Source organism: Camelina sativa, chromosome 4 (assembly GCF_030686135.1).
Source record: "Camelina sativa cultivar CO46 ecotype springtype chromosome 4, ASM3068613v1".
Lineage (NCBI taxonomy): Eukaryota > Viridiplantae > Streptophyta > Magnoliopsida > Brassicales > Brassicaceae > Camelina > Camelina sativa.
The window spans coordinates 22,868,608-22,888,177 of NC_141883.1; the positions used below are offsets into that span (position 1 = coordinate 22,868,608).

At 35.1% G+C, this 19,570-nt stretch overlaps 4 protein-coding genes and 1 pseudogene across 10 annotated transcripts; 3 read left to right on the top strand and 2 right to left on the bottom strand.

The window, feature by feature from the left end:
- The first annotated feature begins 2,041 nt into the window (after positions 1 to 2,041).
- Positions 2,042 to 3,844, top strand: LOC104784039 (beta-galactosidase 7-like). Its single transcript, XM_087509491.1, has 4 exons — positions 2,042 to 2,171; positions 2,950 to 3,075; positions 3,469 to 3,633; positions 3,726 to 3,844. The coding sequence occupies exons 1-4, from the start codon at positions 2,042 to 2,044 to the stop codon at positions 3,842 to 3,844; spliced, it is 540 nt and encodes a 179-aa protein (XP_087365617.1).
- A 1,071-nt stretch (positions 3,845 to 4,915) lies between these two features.
- LOC104781162 (beta-galactosidase 15-like) lies at positions 4,916 to 5,696 on the top strand. The gene is made up of 2 exons (XM_010505759.2): positions 4,916 to 5,328; positions 5,436 to 5,696. Exons 1-2 carry the CDS (start codon positions 5,011 to 5,013, stop codon positions 5,547 to 5,549), a joined length of 432 nt encoding a protein of 143 aa, XP_010504061.1. The 5' UTR covers positions 4,916 to 5,010; the 3' UTR covers positions 5,550 to 5,696.
- Positions 5,697 to 8,509: 2,813 nt separating this feature from the next.
- On the top strand, positions 8,510 to 15,571 carry LOC104781163 (E3 ubiquitin-protein ligase UPL7). 6 transcript variants are annotated; one of them, XM_087511426.1, is made up of 15 exons: positions 8,510 to 9,128; positions 9,474 to 9,596; positions 9,801 to 10,041; positions 10,143 to 10,705; positions 10,877 to 11,809; positions 11,899 to 12,221; positions 12,371 to 12,649; positions 12,754 to 13,006; positions 13,116 to 13,286; positions 13,398 to 13,490; positions 13,570 to 13,677; positions 13,795 to 13,911; positions 14,002 to 14,091; positions 14,183 to 14,280; positions 15,172 to 15,571. In XM_087511426.1, exons 1-14 carry the CDS (start codon positions 9,105 to 9,107, stop codon positions 14,264 to 14,266), a joined length of 3,402 nt encoding a protein of 1,133 aa, XP_087367552.1. In that variant the 5' UTR covers positions 8,510 to 9,104; the 3' UTR covers positions 14,267 to 14,280; positions 15,172 to 15,571. The 6 variants fall into 6 exon arrangements, 3 of the variants coding, with proteins under 3 accessions (XP_087367552.1, XP_087367551.1, XP_087367553.1); XR_015597468.1 differs by having other exon boundaries at positions 8,870 to 9,128; positions 10,874 to 11,809; positions 12,754 to 13,022; XR_015597469.1 differs by having other exon boundaries at positions 8,870 to 9,128; positions 12,754 to 13,022.
- Positions 14,612 to 16,491, bottom strand: LOC104791571 (GDSL esterase/lipase At3g53100). 2 transcript variants are annotated; one of them, XR_015597471.1, is made up of 5 exons: positions 16,101 to 16,478; positions 15,892 to 16,022; positions 15,583 to 15,816; positions 15,180 to 15,419; positions 14,612 to 15,036 (listed from the first exon to the last, which is right to left on the bottom strand). XR_015597471.1 is itself a non-coding variant. In XM_087511428.1 (5 exons), exons 1-5 carry the CDS (start codon positions 16,339 to 16,341, stop codon positions 14,843 to 14,845), a joined length of 1,056 nt encoding a protein of 351 aa, XP_087367554.1. In that variant the 5' UTR covers positions 16,342 to 16,491; the 3' UTR covers positions 14,612 to 14,842. The 2 variants fall into 2 exon arrangements, 1 of the variants encoding a protein (XP_087367554.1); XM_087511428.1 differs by having other exon boundaries at positions 15,180 to 15,435; positions 16,101 to 16,491.
- A 1,398-nt stretch (positions 16,492 to 17,889) lies between these two features.
- Positions 17,890 to 18,766, bottom strand: LOC109132526 (pentatricopeptide repeat-containing protein At5g08510 pseudogene; annotated as a pseudogene).
- Positions 18,767 to 19,570: the final 804 nt, after the last annotated feature.

A 19,570-nucleotide genomic window follows, 5' to 3' on the forward strand; every position in this document is an offset into this window, starting at 1 on the left:
AAATCAAAATCGAATTCGAAACCCTAAAGTCAAAAACATTTGTCTCCCAAAGCTAAACCCTAAATCGAAATCGAAACCCTAAACAGATCTAATAAGAACCCTAACCTGAAATTGAACGACAGAAGAAGAGAGAGGAGGAGGAGATTAGACGGAGAAGAGAGAGGAGGAGTAGACTAACCGAGGACGAGGAGTTGCGTAACCGGAGAAGAGAGGATGAGGAGAATTAGACTAACTAAGAGAGAGGCGGAGGAGTCGAGTAACCGGAGAAGAAAACAACCGGAGTAGAAAGAAATCAGAAGAAGAAGAAACCAAAGAAGAAAAAGACTTAGGGTTTGTCGGCTGCGAGAGTTGGGTTTGAGATTCGCTCAAACTAGGTTTTCTAATTATATAGGAAATTAGCAGCGTCACAAATCAAACGCAAAATTTGCTAGGGATTTGCTAGAGTCCCTCGCAAAAGCATCGCAAACATTAACTAATATAAATTTTCATATTGTGATGTAATATGTAAACTAATTTAAATTTATTAATATAAATTTACAGAACCAATTAAAATTTATTAAAAATTTAGTTTCCCACCAATGTGTGAAACTTTGGCTCATAAATAAAAACTTAAAATATTTCATATTAAAAAATTTTGCGAGCAAATTGTGAGGGAACATAGCAAATCCCTTGCAAAGTCTTTAGGGGTTTAGGGTTTGAAATTGTCATTTATGCCCTATCTTTGATTATAAATCTTGAATGACATCATTTTAATCATTAATAGTAATGTAATTAGTCTTAAGAGTTTAAAGTTGTTATTTGCGAGGGAATTGCTATGTTTTGAGTAATTTGCGATGGATTTGCGACTAATTTGTTATGCGTCTAGCAAATCAGTCGAAAATTTGTTGCAAAACTTGAATATCTAATTTGTAAAAACCATCAAAATAATTTTAAAAAAATAGTCAAATAAACTTTCAAGTATATTATAAGGTCCAATTGTCTCATCATACTCTTTTCTATCATCAAACTTTTCAAAATTGTCCAATTTTGCATCTTACTCTAAACATTAACTATCTTCACTATATCATATATATGTTCATTACATTGAGACAAATATTTGCCAAATATTCCAAATTGTCTAATTCTCCAACAATTTTGTGTTGCACTGCTATCTTTGATTATAAGTCTTGAATTCATCTTTTTAATCATTAATAGTAATGCAATTAGTCTTTAGGGTTTAGGGTTAAGGGTTTATGGTTGTTATTTGCGAGAGAATTGCTATGTTTTATTCCTGGACAAACGGTGAACTCGGGTTTTTTGGGTCGGGTCTTTCGGTTTTGGCAAAATTCGGGTTTGAAAAAATCTGACCGAATTAAACTGAAATAGATTTCGGTTCGGGTCGGTCGGTACTCGGGTTAAACGGGTTGGTTATTGATTTTTATATGTCTTCCGGAAGTAACCGATAATTTTCATATTTCTGGTTGTTTCACCCGAAATTACCTAATAAAAAGCAAAACAAGCACAAATAGTAGACAATTACTTGTCTTACATCTGGTAACCATTACAGACCATTACATAAGCTGTTGAGCTAGCATTGCATCAAGTTTAAGCTAGCAAAGTACCAAAAAATCATTACAGAACCATGAAACACTTAAGTAGTTAAGCAAAGTTGTTTCTCATCGGTTGTTGCACCACAACATGCAACTCCACATCCAAAAGTAGTCAAAAGAGCAGCTTAGATGAAGTCAGTACTATACGAGTCTGTTGTTAATAAGGCTTTGCTTATCTGCATCAAAAAAAAGTCAAAAGAAGCAGCCTCTACCTACCTGTGCATAATGAAAATTAGAAAACCATAACAAAGAGTTAATAAATCTGATAAAGACACAAATGAAACAAAAACTTAACAATCTCTGATTTATACAGAATCACAAACAATAACAGAGACTTAGATAGTTAAGCTTGGTAAGGTTTAGTTTAGATAGTTAACCGTTTGCACTTTAATAATCTAAGCTATTAACAATGCAAGGCAAAAGTAAAGAAAACATACCAATCTCCAATTATGATGAATCATGTTGGAGCTACCGTTGAGGTCCTTTCATCTACAGCGGGTCCTTCTCATGGTGTTCTTCAGACATATACAAAAGTTACACAAAACTGGGTTATCACAAATATAATAGACAAAGACATAACAGGCAACACAAGAATAACACAAAAACAAGACATAACAGTCAACACAAGACTAATACAAAAACAACACAACTATAATACACATACAAGACACGACAATAATGGTTTTGTATGTGTATTATAGTTGTGTTGTTTTTGTATTAGTCTTGTGTTGTCGTGGCAAAGTGATATAAGATCCGGAATCACTCCGCAATCTTATAAACAAACGGTGATCAAGAACTGATCAATAAACGTTGGCGGAAGATGGATACGACGGTAAATGTGGTGGTGTTGCTTTGATTGACTCTCTCAATCTGTGGGCTTGATTGACTCTCTCAATCGGTGGAGAACTAGACTTGTTTGAATCACACAAACAATTCTAACCCTTTAATCTCAAGAATCAAATGAATCTCTCAAATGAAATTTAAAGACAAACTTGCTTAAACAAAGACGCTCTTTGGATAAAACAAAACAAACTTGTATATTTCTTAGATGATTGAAAGGTGATTTTTACAAAGGACGAAATGAGTTTTATATAGGACTCTTACAAGATTAGACTAACGTTCTAAAATGGTAGAAATAAGAAAGAAATCATACAATAAATGCAAACTAGCCGTTGGGCAATAATGAAGAAATCCATCAAAATAGGGGAAGTGGTGTCTCCTTTGAATCTGGTAGGTTGAAGGGGATATGTGAGCTTCTCTGGAACATTCTGGTCGTCATTGAGGTTGCCCAAAATGCAGCACTCTTGGTGAGAAAGCTGCTGGATAGTTATTGCCCCAAGTGTGAATGCGGCTATATAAGGAAAGTGTGAGGACAAGGAGATCCGCCTGATCTGGTGCTTGCTGGTGCATGGAAAGATATTAGCTGATTCTCCTATATGGTTAGATGTGCCTCGTGAATGCTTAGATGTCTCTCCTGGTCGCCAAAGTCTGTTTTGCAAGTGATTAAACCAATTCCACTTCTCTGTATTTCCGTGATGACTTAGGTTTCTTAAATAAGTTGATTTGTAGCTTAAATCCTCCTGGTTTGTCTGATATGCTCCAAGAAAGGGACAGATGTCATTGGTACGCTCGGGTTGGTTCTCTCCAAGAGTCTTGGTCGTCTTATTGGTGTCTCCTCCCTGATCCTTGGTTGATGATGACTTGATGTCCCCATCATACTCTCCCTCTTGAAAAGGTTTCGACCTCGAAACTGGATAATCTGCACAAAGAGAAAGCAAGTATTATAAGCTTGTGATAATATTATTTTATGGCAGATTCAAGCAGTATTTCAAGTCCTTTCTCCGCTAGTACCAAAGAGACAAGTAACGTTTTTTGCCAGGACGTCTTTATAAATCTGTTCGAGGTCCGATAAGACGTCTTTATTGCCAGGACGGATATATTATCACCAAGATCAATTTTGCGGACTATGGCAATCCCACTGGTACATGTGAACACTTTAGAGACGGCAATTGTGGCGCACCAGCTACCTTGAGGCTCGTTAAAAAGATTAGTAACAAATATGATGGTTTTTTCTTTTCTTCATGTGGAGTGGTATTAAATATTTCAAATGAATCTTACTGTTGGTATTATTTGTGCAGAATTGTCTTGGGAAAAAACCGAAGTGTGTATTTTTAGTTACGGATGAGGTGTTTGGTCCAAGCCACTGCAAGGGACCTCCTACACTCGCGGTTGACGCCACTTGTACAAAAACCTAGGTTTCATATAAGGGGTTTTTTTGTTTGTTTGTTTGTTAGACTTATAGGGATTCTTATTGATGTTTCTCTTTTCTTTCGTTTTGATCATAACTTTTATTGTGCAACACACGAGGGTCTTCGATGCACGGATCTTTATGTTGTCGATCAAGTTTCAAGCGTTTTTATATCATCAGCATAGTCTTTGATTGTTTCAGTGAATCTTAATTTTGTTGGATTTTCTAACTCAATAGTACTAATTTATTATGAACTGACTGACTCATAATTATTTAGGATTCATATATCATTGTCGATGTGAGATTTCCAGCTAACACGTCTTCCAAAGATATATAATCCATGACATAGAATCCCATGATTTTGTTCAAAAAAAAAAAAAAAATCCCATGATTTGGGTCAGATCATGCAGTTCGATCAATATTGGCTTCCTCTGATCGGACCAACTTTGAAAATCACTTTGGTTTAAGTTGTTTGAATTTCCAATTCAAAATCACTTGATTTATGATTATATAATGTGAGTGCATGGAAATGGCAAGGACGAGCTATACTGCAGACGAACACAATGTGAAATTTAGAGATATGCATGTGAAATTTAATCTTAATTTTGAAACCATCTATATTTCATATACTGTATATATATATATATATATATATATATATATTTTATGGTACAATAAAATTATCATTAGTTTGGTGGGAATGTTAGAACACTAATGAAATTTCATGACATACATAAAAGCAAATAACATTGACATACGTAAAAGCAAATAACATGAATACACGTACTCGCATATTCTGACTGCCTTTATATATATAACAATAAATTCATTAATTAGCAAAGACAACAATCTGAAGATCAACAGATAATTATGAAAGAAACTAAACTCACGTCTATGAAAATCAAAATGTTAGAAATTCTTTTTCTTCCACTGAAAATGCAAATCTATTAATAAGTAATCATGGAAAAGTCAGCAGTACAATGTCTTTCATTAAACTCCTCCGAACCAAGAAAAAAAACAAGAGAATGGAAAAATATAAAACTAGAAATTGAGAGGAATTTTCGTGGCCACATCTACCAACGAATTCGCCTCAACAAAACTTTAATTAATCCATACGTAGTCTACTTGAAAATTCTCGATACCTTGATTATGAGAGAGTAAAAGAAAAAAAAAATGGATATTTTACATTGTCGTCATCATTATGGCTTAATTTGCCTTCTTGTTCTACTTCATTCCTCTCTGTATGGTTTAGCTTCGAAGATCGATGTTTCTTACAATGAACGGGGCAGCAGGACCGACGGTAACCAGAAACATGTAGCTTGTACGAATCAAGAGCCTGATCCTGGTCCGCTAACGCGTATTTCTTGCAATGAACCTGGATATGTTATGACAAAGATCAATTTCGCTGACTATGGCAATCCCACTGGTACATGTGTACGCTTTAGACACGGTAATTGCCGCGCAGCAGCTACCATGAGGATCGTCAAAAAGGTTAACAAAAATAAACTAACATTAATGTTGGTTTCTGCCTTCTTCATGTGGACTAAAATCATAAATATTTCAAAGCATCTTAATTATTGTTAGTATTATTTGTGCAGAATTGTCTTGGAAAAGCAAAGTGTCAACTTTTGGTAACAGACGAGATGTTTGGTCCGAGCCATTGCAAAGGAGCTCCTATGCTCGCTGTTCAAACCACTTGTACAAAAGCTTAGATCTCGTTTTTGGTCAAGTTGTTGTTTTCTCGTTTCTTTGATGCTTGGATCTTTATGCTTTCGATCATGTATCAAATGTTTGATCTTGATCACTAATTCTAACCATTTACACATTGACGAGATAAGCACATCTGAAAACTTTCACCATACTCTTCGAAATGGAAGTGAATTTGATAGTGAATTTACGATGCATCAGAGAACGTTAACTAAAATCACAGCCGATTATAACTTTATAAGAGTAAGATACCTTCTGTTTGCTCCTTATGCATTTGTTATCGAACCTTGCACTCTATTTTTAGGCTCAACGTTATGGCTGTGCTGTGCAAGCAGGGAATAGAGCTGACATGACATCATTAAATTAAAGTACTTTCTCTTGTTTTTTAGTAGGGTCTAAATTGCTCTTCTGTCCCATTTTAGTTTTTTTTTGGACTTAAAAGATACAAAAGTTAAGAAATAATAAATATTTTTATCATTTAGAGAAATTCAACCAATATTGCAGAATTTAAATAATTATAAGCTATTAAATCATTAGAAATAGTTCATAGAAACTTGAATTTTTTTAGGGAAAAAAACTAGATTGACCCAAATTAAGAGATTAATTACTTAATTAACTCATAAAATATGAGGGTTAGTTGAGTTATTTTTATGCCTAAAATACCCTTTTTTGCTTCGTCAGGAAAAAATAAAAAGTCAAATTTACCCTTTAAAAAAACTCCAGCATTTAAAAAAAAAAAAAAAAAATTCAAAAGTCTGTCGGATTAGTTGTGACAGATTTGTTTATTTACGACAGATTTGTTTTTGCACGACAGATTTTTTGTGCAAGTCCGACAGATTTATTTTGGATGACAGATTTATTTGAAGATAGTTACGACAGATTTATAGTTAGTGACAGATTTATTTTAACGACAGACTTATTTATAAAGACACCACAGACTTTCATAATATATGGCAGATTGGTTATAATATGTGGCAAATTTATTTTTTACAGTTGTTACAGATTTATTTTTTCGCTAAAAATCTATCGTATTGTGACAGATTTTTTTATGAAAAATAATTACTAGTTTGACGTGTAGTGATAACAGATTTATTTCATATTACAACAGATTTTTTAATTTAACTAAAAATATGTCGTTTGATAACAGTTTTGTTAAAGTTTTTTAAAATTGCTAAAGAGACCTACATTAAAACCATATGTTATGGCAGATTTGTTTATGTTATGACAGCTTTGTTTTTGGCTTCAAAAAATCTGTTGTTTGATAACAGATTTATTAGATGTAATTATAGTCATAACAGATTTATTTTATGTTATGACAGATTTGTTTTTTGTTATAACAGTTTTGTTTTTGGCTTCCAAAAAAATCTGTTGTTTGTTACCAAATTTGTTTAGATTAGTTGTCATATTTGTCATTAAAATCATTAATTGTTTCTCTATTTTCTATTTATATATCATATTCTTATACATTAACATAGATATATGTTTTAAGTCATATTTTATACATCTTTTTTTTGACAAATCATAATTTTATATATCAGATTTTTAATCATATTCTTTTTCTAGAGATTTGAAGAAAATTATATTTTAAACATCAACACATATATATTTTTTAAATAATATTTTTAATCATACTTTATTTCATTATAGTTTTATAAAACATGTTTTCGAATTTTTTTTTCAAAAAATCATATTTTAATACATAATATTTTTATAAACATATTTTCAAATAAAAATATTTAAAAATCATATTTTAACTTATTATTTTATACACTATATTTTTCTTTTCTTTTTTTGTTTTATTCTTTTTTTTATTTCAGATTTTCGTTTTTTCTAATAAAAAAACTTAATTATTATTTTTTTGGGTTTTTGGTCTTTTTGCATAAATATTGTGTCAATCTAGTAATGAGATATTACCCAAATTGAGTTATTTTTACCCAAATTTGGGTCGATCTAGTGTATTTTCACATTTTTTTAATAAAATGAAAAAGTCTGAAACATTCTATGGGCTTGTTCTTTTGTTGATCGCTATTCCAGCGACTAAAAAAAAAATGAAACTGACAACATAATTTATAAGAAATCAGCCACTGATAGTTTTAGAGATGTTGACATGAATTAATTATATAATCGCTGGTTATTGTGGCGACTCCTCCACCACTGCATCACCCCTGTACAGTAAAACCTCTATAAATTAATACTCTATAAATTAATAAACACTATAAATTAATAAATTTTAATAGTCTCAAGTCAGGATAGTGTAAAAAATAACAAAATTTGATAAGATAATAAGATAATAATTTTTTTGAAATCCCCATATAAAATATGGTCCCAATAATATCATAAATTAATAATCATGTAAATTTACATATATATATATATGTTGATATAGTAAAATATGTTTCTCTTAAACCTCATATCTATAAAATAATAGTTATACTGTATCTTCAAACTATACTGATATAAAATATTCTATAACATTTCATAAAACAGCTAAAACATTTTAAAGTTTTCAATTTCTACATATGCATCATTTACATTTTGATAGTTTGATAGACTATTAAAATACAATAATTGATAATTTTATTCATAAATATGAATATTTATGTCATGTGTACAAGTGAATTTGTCTATAATATTTGTAATTTCTTTTCTATAATAATTTTTAATTATTTGAAATTCAATTCCAATACCATAAATTTACAATATTCTTTAATTTATAATATTTGTAATTTATTTTTAAAAATTTTCTATAATATTTGTAATTTCATAATCTTATTTTGCAAAAATTGTCTCAATTCATAATTTTAAAAAATTAAACAATTAAAAATATACATATAAATTAATAATTATTAATTTACACTATAAAATAATAATTATTAATTTATAGATAAATTAATATCAGTATAAATTAATAAAATATCTTGGTCCCAACATTATTAATTTATAGAGGTTTTACTGTATTTTTCCTGAACTTCATATTTTCCAGCACACCTTCGTTGATGTCCTTTGTTGTCGTATTGTTTTGACAGCTCTTAAGTCTATTGTCGTTTTGCACAATCGTTGTCGCTAACCCAGCGATCAACAAAAAAAAAATAGACCCTATATATTGAAACAAAGGGAATAGTTTTTAAAAAATTAGAATTTTCACTGTTTTGTAAATTTTTAGGCGAAAGATATACCATAATTCAATCTTGTACAAACTAAATTATGCCTACGTATGTAAAATTAAAAGCTTTTACAAATAAAGAAATAAAGCTGGATTTGTAAAAATTTATATTAGAAAGTACAACACACAATCTAAAGATGCAATTTGTCAAAAAGTATCCTTAACGAAAAAACAAATCACTTGGAGAAAAAAAAAACAATCACAGTAAAAAGAGGAGATAGAAAAAAAAAGATACTAATGACATACTAATGACACATGTTTGATTATGACTAAAAAAGCTGACGTCATAAGAGAACTGGGTTGAACCTTGACGTCAACCTAACACAGATACGAACAAACGATCCGTGTGCCCAAAAATATTTCGTTCGATTCCTTTTTTCTCTAATTTTCGAATCCAATGGATCTGAATCGCAAACACAAGGTACCTCTCCTCCTCCTCCTCCTTCTTCTTCTTCTTCTCCCGATACTGTTGAATTTGAACCGTCTCGCTGCTGTTCCTTGTTTCTAGGAAAACTTAGGTCTCTTAATCCTTACAGCACTTAGATTAGGTGGAAGTCTAATGTTCCTGGTAGTGAAGAAGAAGCTTAATATGGCTCAATTTGGAAATATTAGAGTATTTGAATGGACTGTTTCTGAGGGAATTAACTTTTTTTTTTTTTAAATGTAAAACTAATTAGGATTGGGACATTGAAAGTTATGTTTCGGTTTGCTTTCAAAATTGTTGATCTAAAAGGTTAATTACATACATGTTCTTAAATCTCATCAGGTGTCCCTTAGAGGCGCCAGCAGTGGAGAGATATCACGGGATGCCTTGCTTGCTAAAGTTTCACAAGAGAGGGAGCTACGCAGTTACGCTAGACGTGCTAATGCTGCAGCACTTTATATTCAGGTACCTCTTTCTGTTGACTTTTGCCTCAAAGTGTTAAAAAAGATCTTTTGTTGTTTGTTAATATAGTGAAAAAATTAGTAGAAGAACGTTTTGTGCAGTTTATTCTGCGTTTAGAATTTATGGAGATCGTTTTTGGTTTAACGGGATTTCATCTCAGCTATATAGACGAAGGCATAACCTTACATCATTTCCCCTTACTTGTAGAGAGTTTGGAGGTCTTATATTGTGAGAAAGAAGGCAGCTATAGAGATCCAAGGGGAGTGGGAGATTTTACTGAGTTGCCGTTCTGATACACTGACCAAAAGTTGGGTATCAAGCACAGTATTGAGACCGTTCCTCTTCTTTATCAGATCTTTGTGTATCCAACATCAAAAGATTCATGCAAGAGATATACACTGCATGCAAACTTGCTTTAAGATTCTATTGGAAAGCATCAATTCTAATGGTATGATTTTTTTTTTGTTTCGCTTTGAATTTGTAATCGTTCTTCTTGCAAAGTAGGAGAGATGGAAATTCTGAATGGATGCTGTTATTGTCTTTTTGCAGATCACGGGTGCAATTTTTGCTCACTAGCAGTTGGTACATTTGAAGAAAGTAAAACATGGGACTGTCAAACACGAAAGATGGTTTCTCTCTGCTCCTTCCTTCTCATGGAGTGTAATTATTCACAGGAGAGGATAAAAGATGTTATTGGTGTCACTGCCCTTCTGTTGCGTATTCTTATTGTTTTAACTGATCCCAAAAGCTGGAAGATCATTACAAAGGAAAATTTTGAAGATGCAGAAACAGCTGGAAAGATAATCATTCAGTATATAGGGAGCTGTAGAAGTGGTTATTACTCAGCAGTTAGAAGTTATATCAAAACATTAACCAAACATACAGATGAGAGACTATTGATTACTACAAGTGCAGTAACTTTGACTCTACGACCATTCCATGTGCGACAGCCTGCTTTTGTTGATGAGCATCAACCGGACACGGATGTAGCTGTTGAAGAATACGTTTCTCTGATACTGACGATTCCTCGACTAGTTTTCTGCCTGCCAAGCGCTCTCATACGTGCACTGAAGCACAAGAGCATACTAATGCCAAGCTTTCACACTATATTGGTAAAACTTTTATCAAATTTTCTTAGACCAATTAATTTTTGTCAAAGTCTCAAAAAAAAAAAAATGTAGAGAGAATAGGTTGCTTGTTTTGAGTCTCTGTTACTTTTTCCTGTTTACTTTCTTTTTTCCAAACAATCGAAGGACTTATTAAAGTGTGGCAGGTGACAGCAGACTTTGAAAGACAAAATATTGACCAGAATATCTGTAATGGAGCATTCAGAAAAGCAAAGTTGTACCATGGAGATTCCTTCTCTTGGATGGGCTATTGGGAACATCATATCCCTGGCAACAAGTAGTGAAACTGACTTTATGGATCCACAAGAATTAAATCCAGAGATGTTTTATGTCTTGTATGGCCATGTTATTGTGACTCTAGCCGAGAATCTCTTGTCTCAGGTTGAAAATGTTGGAACTCAGGATATTCATCCTGATATTGAGGCCACATTGAAGACTGAGAAAGGAGAAAATTCAGTTAAGATTTCTTTCGTGGAATTGCTTCGGCCAGTATGTCAACAGTGGCATCTCGCAAAACTGCTGGCAGTTTCTGGGAAAGAAATTCGTGTTATAGCAGAGAAAGATACAGAAACACTAGGATTGCTTGATATAGCACGATTGTATTCATGCATGTTGAGAATCTTCTGCGTGCTGAATCCTGTTGTAGGGCCTTTGCCTGTCCTTAACATGCTATCCTTCTGTCCTGGATACATTGTCTCTTTGTGGAATTCTCTAGAGAGTTTCCTACTACCTAAAAGTGGTTGCCGTGCTGATGATTTATCTCAAGGATCTGTTAAAACTCCATGGAATAAAAGAAGTCCATCTGAGAAGAAAATGAAACATCTTAAGAATGATGGTGTCAACAAGTGGGTGAATGTGCTAAACAAATTTTCTGGTAAATCACCAGGCCCGCGTGAACATGTGGAGTGTACTAGTGCTCAACCAGAATCAAGCCAGGTTAATGAGTCAACTGATGCGTGGGATGTGGAAACTTTGAGGTGTGGTCCTGTAGGTATCTCCAAAGATGTGTCATGCCTGCTTCATCTATTTTGTGCAACCTATGCTCATTTACTCGTTGTTCTTGATGACATACAGTTTTATGAAAAGCAGGTAAAAAATGCAATATGGTTTCCTGCAGTGTATATGTTATTAGTCTCATACTGTTTAGTATTTAACTGAAGGTTTGTTTTGGCATATAGGTCCCCTTTACGCTGGAGAAACAACGGAGAATTGCATCAATGCTAAATACACTCGTGTATAATGGATTGTTGCGAGGTACAGGTCCTGAGAATAGACAACTGATGGATTCTGCTATCAGATGTTTGCATTTATTGTATGAAAGAGATTGCAGACACCCTTTTTGTCCTTCTGCCCTATGGCTCTCACCTGGCAGAACTAGTAGACCTCCAATTGCATTTGCTGCTAGAACTCATGAGGTTTTACCAACCAGTAATGTTCTTACGTCTCCAAGCATGGGTTCTGTTATAACAATTACTCCGCATGTCTTTCCATTTGAGGAAAGGTAATCTTACCTTGCTTATCCTTCATAGCCTATCCATGTCATTTTTGTGCTACAAAAACTTCTAACTAACTATTACATGTCTCCTCAAACTCTTTATCTGCTTTTATCTGTTGACTGATGTTTATTTACATGTTTTGTTATTCCTGCAGGGTCCATGTGTTTAGAGAGTTTATAAGCATGGATAAAGCTTCAAGGAAAATGGCTGGTGAAGTGGATGCACCTGGTGCGAGGTCAATAGAGATAGTCGTTCGTCGAGGTCATGTGGTTGAGGATGGATTTCAACAACTGAATTCTATTGGTAGCAGGCTAAAATCATCCATCCATGTCTCGTTTGTGAATGAGTCTGGCCTTCCTGAGGCAGGCCTAGACTATGGTGGGCTTTCAAAAGAGTTTTTAACTGACATAACAAAAGCAGCTTTTGCTACTGAGTAAGCTGTTCTGTATGCATACTTTATTTTAGCGTATGCTGTTACTTGTCCAATGGATTAATTTTTGTTTTTATTGGCATTTTCTTTCCATTCTTTCCCAAAAGGTATGGGTTATTCTCGCAAACCCCTACGTCAGATAGGTTGCTTGTTCCTAGCCCATCTGCACGGCACCTTGAGAACGGGATTCAGATGATTGAGTTTCTTGGAAGAATTGTTGGAAAAGCTCTATACGAGGGAATACTGCTGGATTACTCTTTTTCACACGTTTTCATCCAGAAACTTTTGGGACGTTATAGCTTTATTGATGAACTATCAGGGCTAGATCCAGAGCTCTACAGAAATCTCATGTATATCAAGGTAAAAACCATCGCAGGTGATATATCTGTCATCTCATATGTCAAAATTCAATCTTGCGTAAGTATCACAAGAGAGGGTTTCTGAGATCAAGATTCTTGTTTATACGCAGAATTATGATGGTGATTTGAAGGAGCTCTGTCTTGATTTCACAGTCACTGAAGAGTTTTGTGGAAAAATGAACATAATTGAGCTCAAACCCGGTGGGAAGGATATTTCAGTCATGAATGAGAATAAAATGCAATATATTCATGCAATGGCTGACTATAAACTCAACCGGCAGGTATGTATGTCTTTTTCTCGTTTTATAAAGAATCTACAGGTCAACCATCCTGCAAAAAGATTTACTTCATAATTCATGAGGTAAAAATGTTTTCCTATGTCTTGAATGCAGATTGTTCCCTTTTCAAATGCATTTTACAGAGGATTGACTGACCTTATATCTCCTGCTTGGTTGAAACTATTTAATGCCCATGAATTTAATCAGGTATGCGGCTTTTTTGAAATGATTTCTTGAGTTTTTCTCTTTTACGAAGCGCTATTGTCTTACAAAAATTACTGTGTAGTTACTCTCTGGAGGAAACCATGATATTGATGTTGATGACCTAAGGAGGAATACAAAATACACTGGTGGTTACAGTGATAGCAGTCGAACAATCAAAATCTTCTGGGAGGTGATAACTCATATTCAGAAGTCGTGATCTATTCTTTTTCTTCGTATTCTGTATGCCAATTTGTGACATAGGCGGAGAGTTGAGTGGCTCGTTTAATTTCTCTCGTTGATGTCTCAGGTCATGAAAGGGTTTGAACCGAGTGAACGTTGCATGCTCCTCAAATTTGTGACTAGTTGTTCTCGAGCACCACTCCTTGGTTTCAAATACTTGCAGCCAACCTTCATCATCCATAAAGTTTGTTATTGAACTTTAGCTTCAAATGTAGGTGTGACATTCTGTTTGGTACGTTTTTTTCTTATGTTTGTGCTTTTTCATCTTCTGCAGGTCTCTTGTGATACTTCCCTTTGGGCTGCTATTGGAGGACAAGATGTAGAAAGGCTTCCATCTGCTTCCACGTGCTACAATACTCTTAAGGTGGAGTTTCAGTTGTTCTGTCTCCTTTGTTGTTTGTTTGTGAAGATCCCTGTATCTTTTTTGTTCAGTCTTTCTTTGTGGATTGCTTCAGCTTCCAACGTATAAACGAGCAAGCACTATGAGGGAAAAACTGTTGTATGCGATTACTTCAAATGCAGGATTTGAACTCTCGTAGAGACCTCTGACCAGGTATTCATCTCTTGTGATGCAACTAGACCTTTTATCCTTTATTCTATTCAATATATAAGCCTTCTGTCAGTTAAATTAGTAGGGCTGGTGTAAATAGTGTGTTTGGTTTATCTTAAGATTATGGGAACTTGGTTCTTCTTGGTAGTTGGGTTTGATAATCAACTAAGCTGATATGGAACTTATATCTTGTACTGTATGCCTAACGAAACCTGAATTTTTTATGATGCTCACATAGCAGTAAACTTTGATTTATTTATTCCTTTACCAAAATTCTTGCTGTAATCAAACTTAGAAATGTTAGTAGAGAGATAGATTAGACACACAGATAAAATATCAAAGATTGTGATATTCTCAAACAAAGCTTGGACCTATAGACCCATCACACAGACCAGATTGGTAGTTTCTACATTCGGTCACACACACACACACACAATCTGTCTCTTATTTATGAGTTATATATATAAAGAAGGAAAGAGAAAAAGAGAGAAGAGAGAGAGAGACACTTTGGTAGCTATTTGTAGGTATACAGTTTGAATTCAATCCAACTGAGATGAAACTCAATTCAAGAGATTAGAGAAATCCCTTGACCCAGTAGTTGACCAGCCAACAGCTCGTTTACAGCCTCTGTGGGGTGGAATCCATCCCAAAACACATATCCTGTGGCATTTACACACGTTCCGGGGGATAGAGAATTGCATAGGAACGATGTTTCTATTGTTCCTGTTCCGCAGCATGCCCTTTTTGTTTCAAAGAATCCTAAAATACGTGCAGTTTAGACATTTTATCTTGTTAGTCGAAAAAAAGATTAAATATCTGAGAAGTTCTTCCTGTGAGTAGCTCACTCTATCATGGTTTCAAGTTGAATAAGGATTTAAAATCTGCATATGGCAGGCTCGTACCATTGTCAATTGGGTTGGTGATGATGTCCAGGAAAGGTTGGTAGACATCAAAGGCAACGAGCTTGAGGCCTGAGTGTCTATTCATCAATAATTGGGTTGTGGTCTCAAGTTTGGTGTTAAACATGACAGCATCGTTGTTCAGTCTCTCGACACAACTTTTGTTTCCTGCACCGAAAAGAGTGATAGCTGCAGGCAGGCAACCCATCGGCGGTAACGATATCACTCCAATTCTCCTTGCTCCTAGTTCATACAGATTCTGTTACAAGTGACAGTATGATTCTTGTTGACACAAAGAAAGGGTAAATAACTGATACGTTTTTTTTTTCCTGTAAATTTGCACATTCATATGGTTGCTTTGTTATGAATATCGAGTTCTACAGTTAGTTACTAAACTTAGAAGTACCTGGATGAATTCTGAGTAGGATCTCATGAGAATGTCAGAGAACTGATCAGGTGTATTTAGGATGTTGAGTAGAGGATTGATGTAATAGTTCTGAAGAAAGTCGCTAGATCCCGCACTCAAAATGTGGATTCCTTTAGAGAATAGCCTGTGTGCGTTCTCCCTCCCGATCATGCTCGTTACTCTGTTTTGATATGCCCTGTAATAGCTCAGCTGTCGTGTTAAGGAGATCGCGCCCTGCAAAAGAACGAGCAAAGCTCATGGATCATTTCGCGTGCATGTGTGTTGATATTTTATTGTGTTGTCCCTTACAAATGGAACAGATGTGGCATCATAGTATCCTGAAGAAGCTGATGCAAAGTTGGCGCCAATCGAGAAATTCTCGTTTCTTGCTTCTCGGCTTAGGAATGCAGGTGGGTATGAAGAGAAACCAAGGTACTCAGCTAGACACGAGGTGGAAGATAAAAAAACCAATTAGATTAGGGAGAGAGAGATGTGTGGTCTTGTGATAACTAATTTACCCGAGAAATCTACAGCCAGTTTCCCGTTGCAGAATCTTCCGGTGGGTCTTTGGTCGATGAAGTCTCTGCCGTAAGGAGGAAAGTTGGATTTTACAATGCTGAGTAAGTTATTGTTGTTGCCAACGTCAACAATGGAATCACCGAACATGATGAGTGCAGGAACAATAGCTCCTCTGGATTGACAGAAGAAACAAGAAAACAAGACAAGAACCCTATACCCTGAACCTCTCATCTTTTGCATTCCTTTTTCTTCTTTGTCTAATGCAATCAGACCGTTAAGACAAAGAGAGAAGAGAGAAAAGAGAGAGAGAGAGAGAGAGATCGATAGTTAATAGTGACGAAGAAAATGGAGAGTTAAGAAGATGATGAATGTATAATAATGTAATCATTCTCCCCATGCTTATGTTTAAGATAAAGAAAAAGCATTTCTTAGTGCAAAAGAGTAGGTGAAAATTGTATGTGAGGCCAGTTTCTTTGGTCATTGGTCTTGGGCAATGAGCAATGTTACTTTTCCATCCCGGGTTCGAAACCAAAACTTCCATCATAACGAGGTTTCAGTTTGGTCAACACGACAAGGTCTCCCTTGATCCAATTTGGTTTGTTGTGCAAACGGGTTAACTGACTATTGAGACAATCCATCTATCTTTGATTGATTGCTGAGTTCTTCATTAATCTAATTTAGGTTCTTGGTTAACCGTTGGAAAGCACAAGTATAAGTTTTTGAGAGTGTATTCCGTTTTCTTGGCAAGAAATGATTTGTTTGAAGAAAAACAAAGTTGAATATTGGCAAAATATCATTATAACAAAGTGTGAGCTCCACCAACTTTTTGTTGTTGATGTAATAATGTCTCAAGTATAATGTGGCATCCACTTTGTGCACCTCAAAGATTATGCTTTGTTTTTTTAACCTTCTGTTTTCCCTCAAAGATTGTGGTTAAGCCATCATGGTTCTTTTTTTATATAAAGGGCTTAAGCCATCATGGTTTATTTTACATTTCATGTATATTTTAATGAAAAGCTTACCAAAAATTTTACAAAAATGGAAAAACTTGGGCCAGATTACCATTGAATTAAAAATCTTTACCTGATACAAAACCCAAATAAGGAAAAAAAAAAGTGGCCAATTCTGACACAAATTAGGCCTGTTGGCCATAATATACGAACTGATGTGTTAAGTCTTTTGTCTTGTAACTCTTGTAAAATAAACAAAACAATACTATGAAACCTGCATTTTTGTAAACACTAACCTAAACGAAGTTAAACAATCGAAAGTTCAAAGATGGCGGACCGACGTACTATTTCCCCCTCAGAACTATCGTATCGTGCCAATTCCCCATCGATCTTTGACCTCTTATCAGTTCTCCTTCGGACTTATATCCTCAGTCTATTTCCCCCCGAATCCATATTTCTCCGCCTATTCCCCCATCTAACTGGGTTTACATGGTTATGGGACTAAACCTGATAGAAACCCATGTTAAACCGGTATCAAAACCAATTTATAACTCGGGTAATATATCCAACCCGACTCGACTTCTTCTTCTTCTATTTAGAAACGATAACCTTCAAATTTGCTACTAAGAACCCTAAAAATCAAAATTGAAAAGGAAATATTAATTATGAGATCGGTATTTTTTTCCACAAGTATTGTCTGATCCGGAAACCTTAATCTTTTCTTCATTGTTTAATTTTAAAAAAAAACTGGTTATAGCGATGAGGAGACGAGCCAGTGGTGATGATAACGAGTTTGCGAACCAGATGGTGGTGAATGGTGATGATGAGATCCGATAAACTAGGCGGTGGTGACAATTATGAAATCTGCTGCATCTGGTTTCATTGGCATTGTTTTGATGAGATCACATGCTTCTTCCAGCTTCCCAACACGCCCCAAGAGATCGATCATGCATCCGTAGTGCTCTAGCTTTGGCGAAACCTTGTGAACTTTCTCCATGGACTTGAACAATTCTTCTCCCTTCACCACCATTCCACCATGAACACAAGCTAGCAGCAACCCAACAAATGTCACTGCATCTGGTTTTTCTCCTTCTCGCTAAAGTACCAATAGAAAATCATAAGTGTTAGAACTCTAGCTACAGTGGCATAAGCGGGGAGAACAATAGCTACAATGAAATGGTTTGGTTTCACGGATTTGTCTTTCTCCATACACAAAACATTGATAAAGCTTCAGAGTAATCCCCGTTCTGAGAAAACCCAGAAATAACGGTGGTCCACGAGGTAACGTTCTTACTAGGCATGGAATCAAACAACTCCATTGCCGCCTGTATCACCATGGCTTTGGTAACCCGTGATCATTGCATTCCAGACTGGTACATCTTGGCTAGACATTTCGTCGAACACTCTGCGTGCACAACACAATGCTTTTAGCTTCGAATAAGGAGTGATTAGAGCAGTGCAACATAACGAATCAGACTCAAACCCGGATTTGAAAAACTGCGAATGAAGCAACCGTAAAGGTCGAGCAGAAGAAAACGAAGCAGAAGCTGCGAAAATGAAATTGAAAGTGTGGTGATTTGGTCGGAGACCATTGTGGGAGAGGAGATTGCAGAGGAGGATTGATTCATGGGGTTGGCCATGAACAGAGTAAGCTTGTAGAGGAAGAGACAAGGGTTTCGATGAAGATCAAAGAGCTTTCGGGCATAAACAAGGTTTTGGGATTTTTTTTTTGATTTTTAGGTTAAGTTAGGTTTAATTATGTAATTGGGTTGTAATCCGGTTTAATAGAGTTTAATTTGGTTAATAAAGTTTACTGTTGGTTAATCAAAACAGTAAACCATTAAAACCAAGACGATGGGAAATTAGATGAGAAGTTAAAGTTTGATGGGAAAATAAGCGGAGAAATATGGATTTGGGGGGAAATAGGCGGAGGATATAAGTCCGAAGGAGAACTGGTAAGAGGTCAAAGATCGATGGGGAATTGACACGGTACGATAGTTCCGAGGGGGAAATAGTACGTCTGTCCGCCATAAGCGACACCACACGTACTTTACTGTTCTTCAAAATGCTACTCACAACCTCTAGATGGGTTGCTCAAAAACTAAAGCCCAATTCGAACTGTGCTGGGAATTAAATTAACTTCCCCCAGTTTTAATTTTACCTTTTTTACTAGTATAGTAGCTTAATTTTTTTTTTTTTCATCTAAATTTTATTATTGAATCCAAAGAGAAATCCCAAGTTAACATTACAAGAGGCGACAAACAACTATATGTCCCTGCGGTCATAAGGCGATGGACTACTGAATGTTCCCGCGGTCTTTAGCCCAAAAGAGGAAAACAAGCCCCAAGAAACGAAGATACATACTAAAATTAAACGCAAAACACAAATCTAACAAGCAAAAGTCTTGGAAAACTGAAAACTAAGCCCTATAATTGAACAATGGCATGAGACTCTCACAAAGCTTCCCTATGGAACCATTAAACGTCGAGAGCACCAATAAAGCCGGATAGCCTCACACC

Coding starts and splice junctions, on each gene's coding strand:
- LOC104784039 (XM_087509491.1), top strand. CDS start 2,042: ATGAATCATGTTGGAGCTACCGTTGAGGTCCTTTCATCTACAGCGGGT. Junction 2,172..2,949: donor AATAGACAAAGACATAACAG/GCAACACAAGAA, acceptor CGGCTATATAAG/GAAAGTGTGAGGACAAGGAG. Junction 3,076..3,468: donor TGTCTCTCCTGGTCGCCAAA/GTCTGTTTTGCA, acceptor GTTTTTTGCCAG/GACGTCTTTATAAATCTGTT.
- LOC104781162 (XM_010505759.2), top strand. CDS start 5,011: ATGGATATTTTACATTGTCGTCATCATTATGGCTTAATTTGCCTTCTT. Junction 5,329..5,435: donor CCATGAGGATCGTCAAAAAG/GTTAACAAAAAT, acceptor TTATTTGTGCAG/AATTGTCTTGGAAAAGCAAA.
- LOC104781163 (XM_087511425.1), top strand. CDS start 9,105: ATGGATCTGAATCGCAAACACAAG. Junction 10,042..10,142: donor GGAAAGCATCAATTCTAATG/GTATGATTTTTT, acceptor GTCTTTTTGCAG/ATCACGGGTGCAATTTTTGC. Junction 10,706..10,873: donor CAAGCTTTCACACTATATTG/GTAAAACTTTTA, acceptor GGCAGGTGACAG/CAGACTTTGAAAGACAAAAT.
- LOC104791571 (XM_087511428.1), bottom strand. CDS start 16,341: ATGCAAAAGATGAGAGGTTCAGGGTATAGGGTTCTTGTCTTGTTTTCT. Junction 15,436..15,582: donor CCTACTCAGAATTCATCCAG/GTACTTCTAAGT, acceptor CACTTGTAACAG/AATCTGTATGAACTAGGAGC. Junction 15,037..15,179: donor CACCAACCCAATTGACAATG/GTACGAGCCTGC, acceptor CACGTATTTTAG/GATTCTTTGAAACAAAAAGG.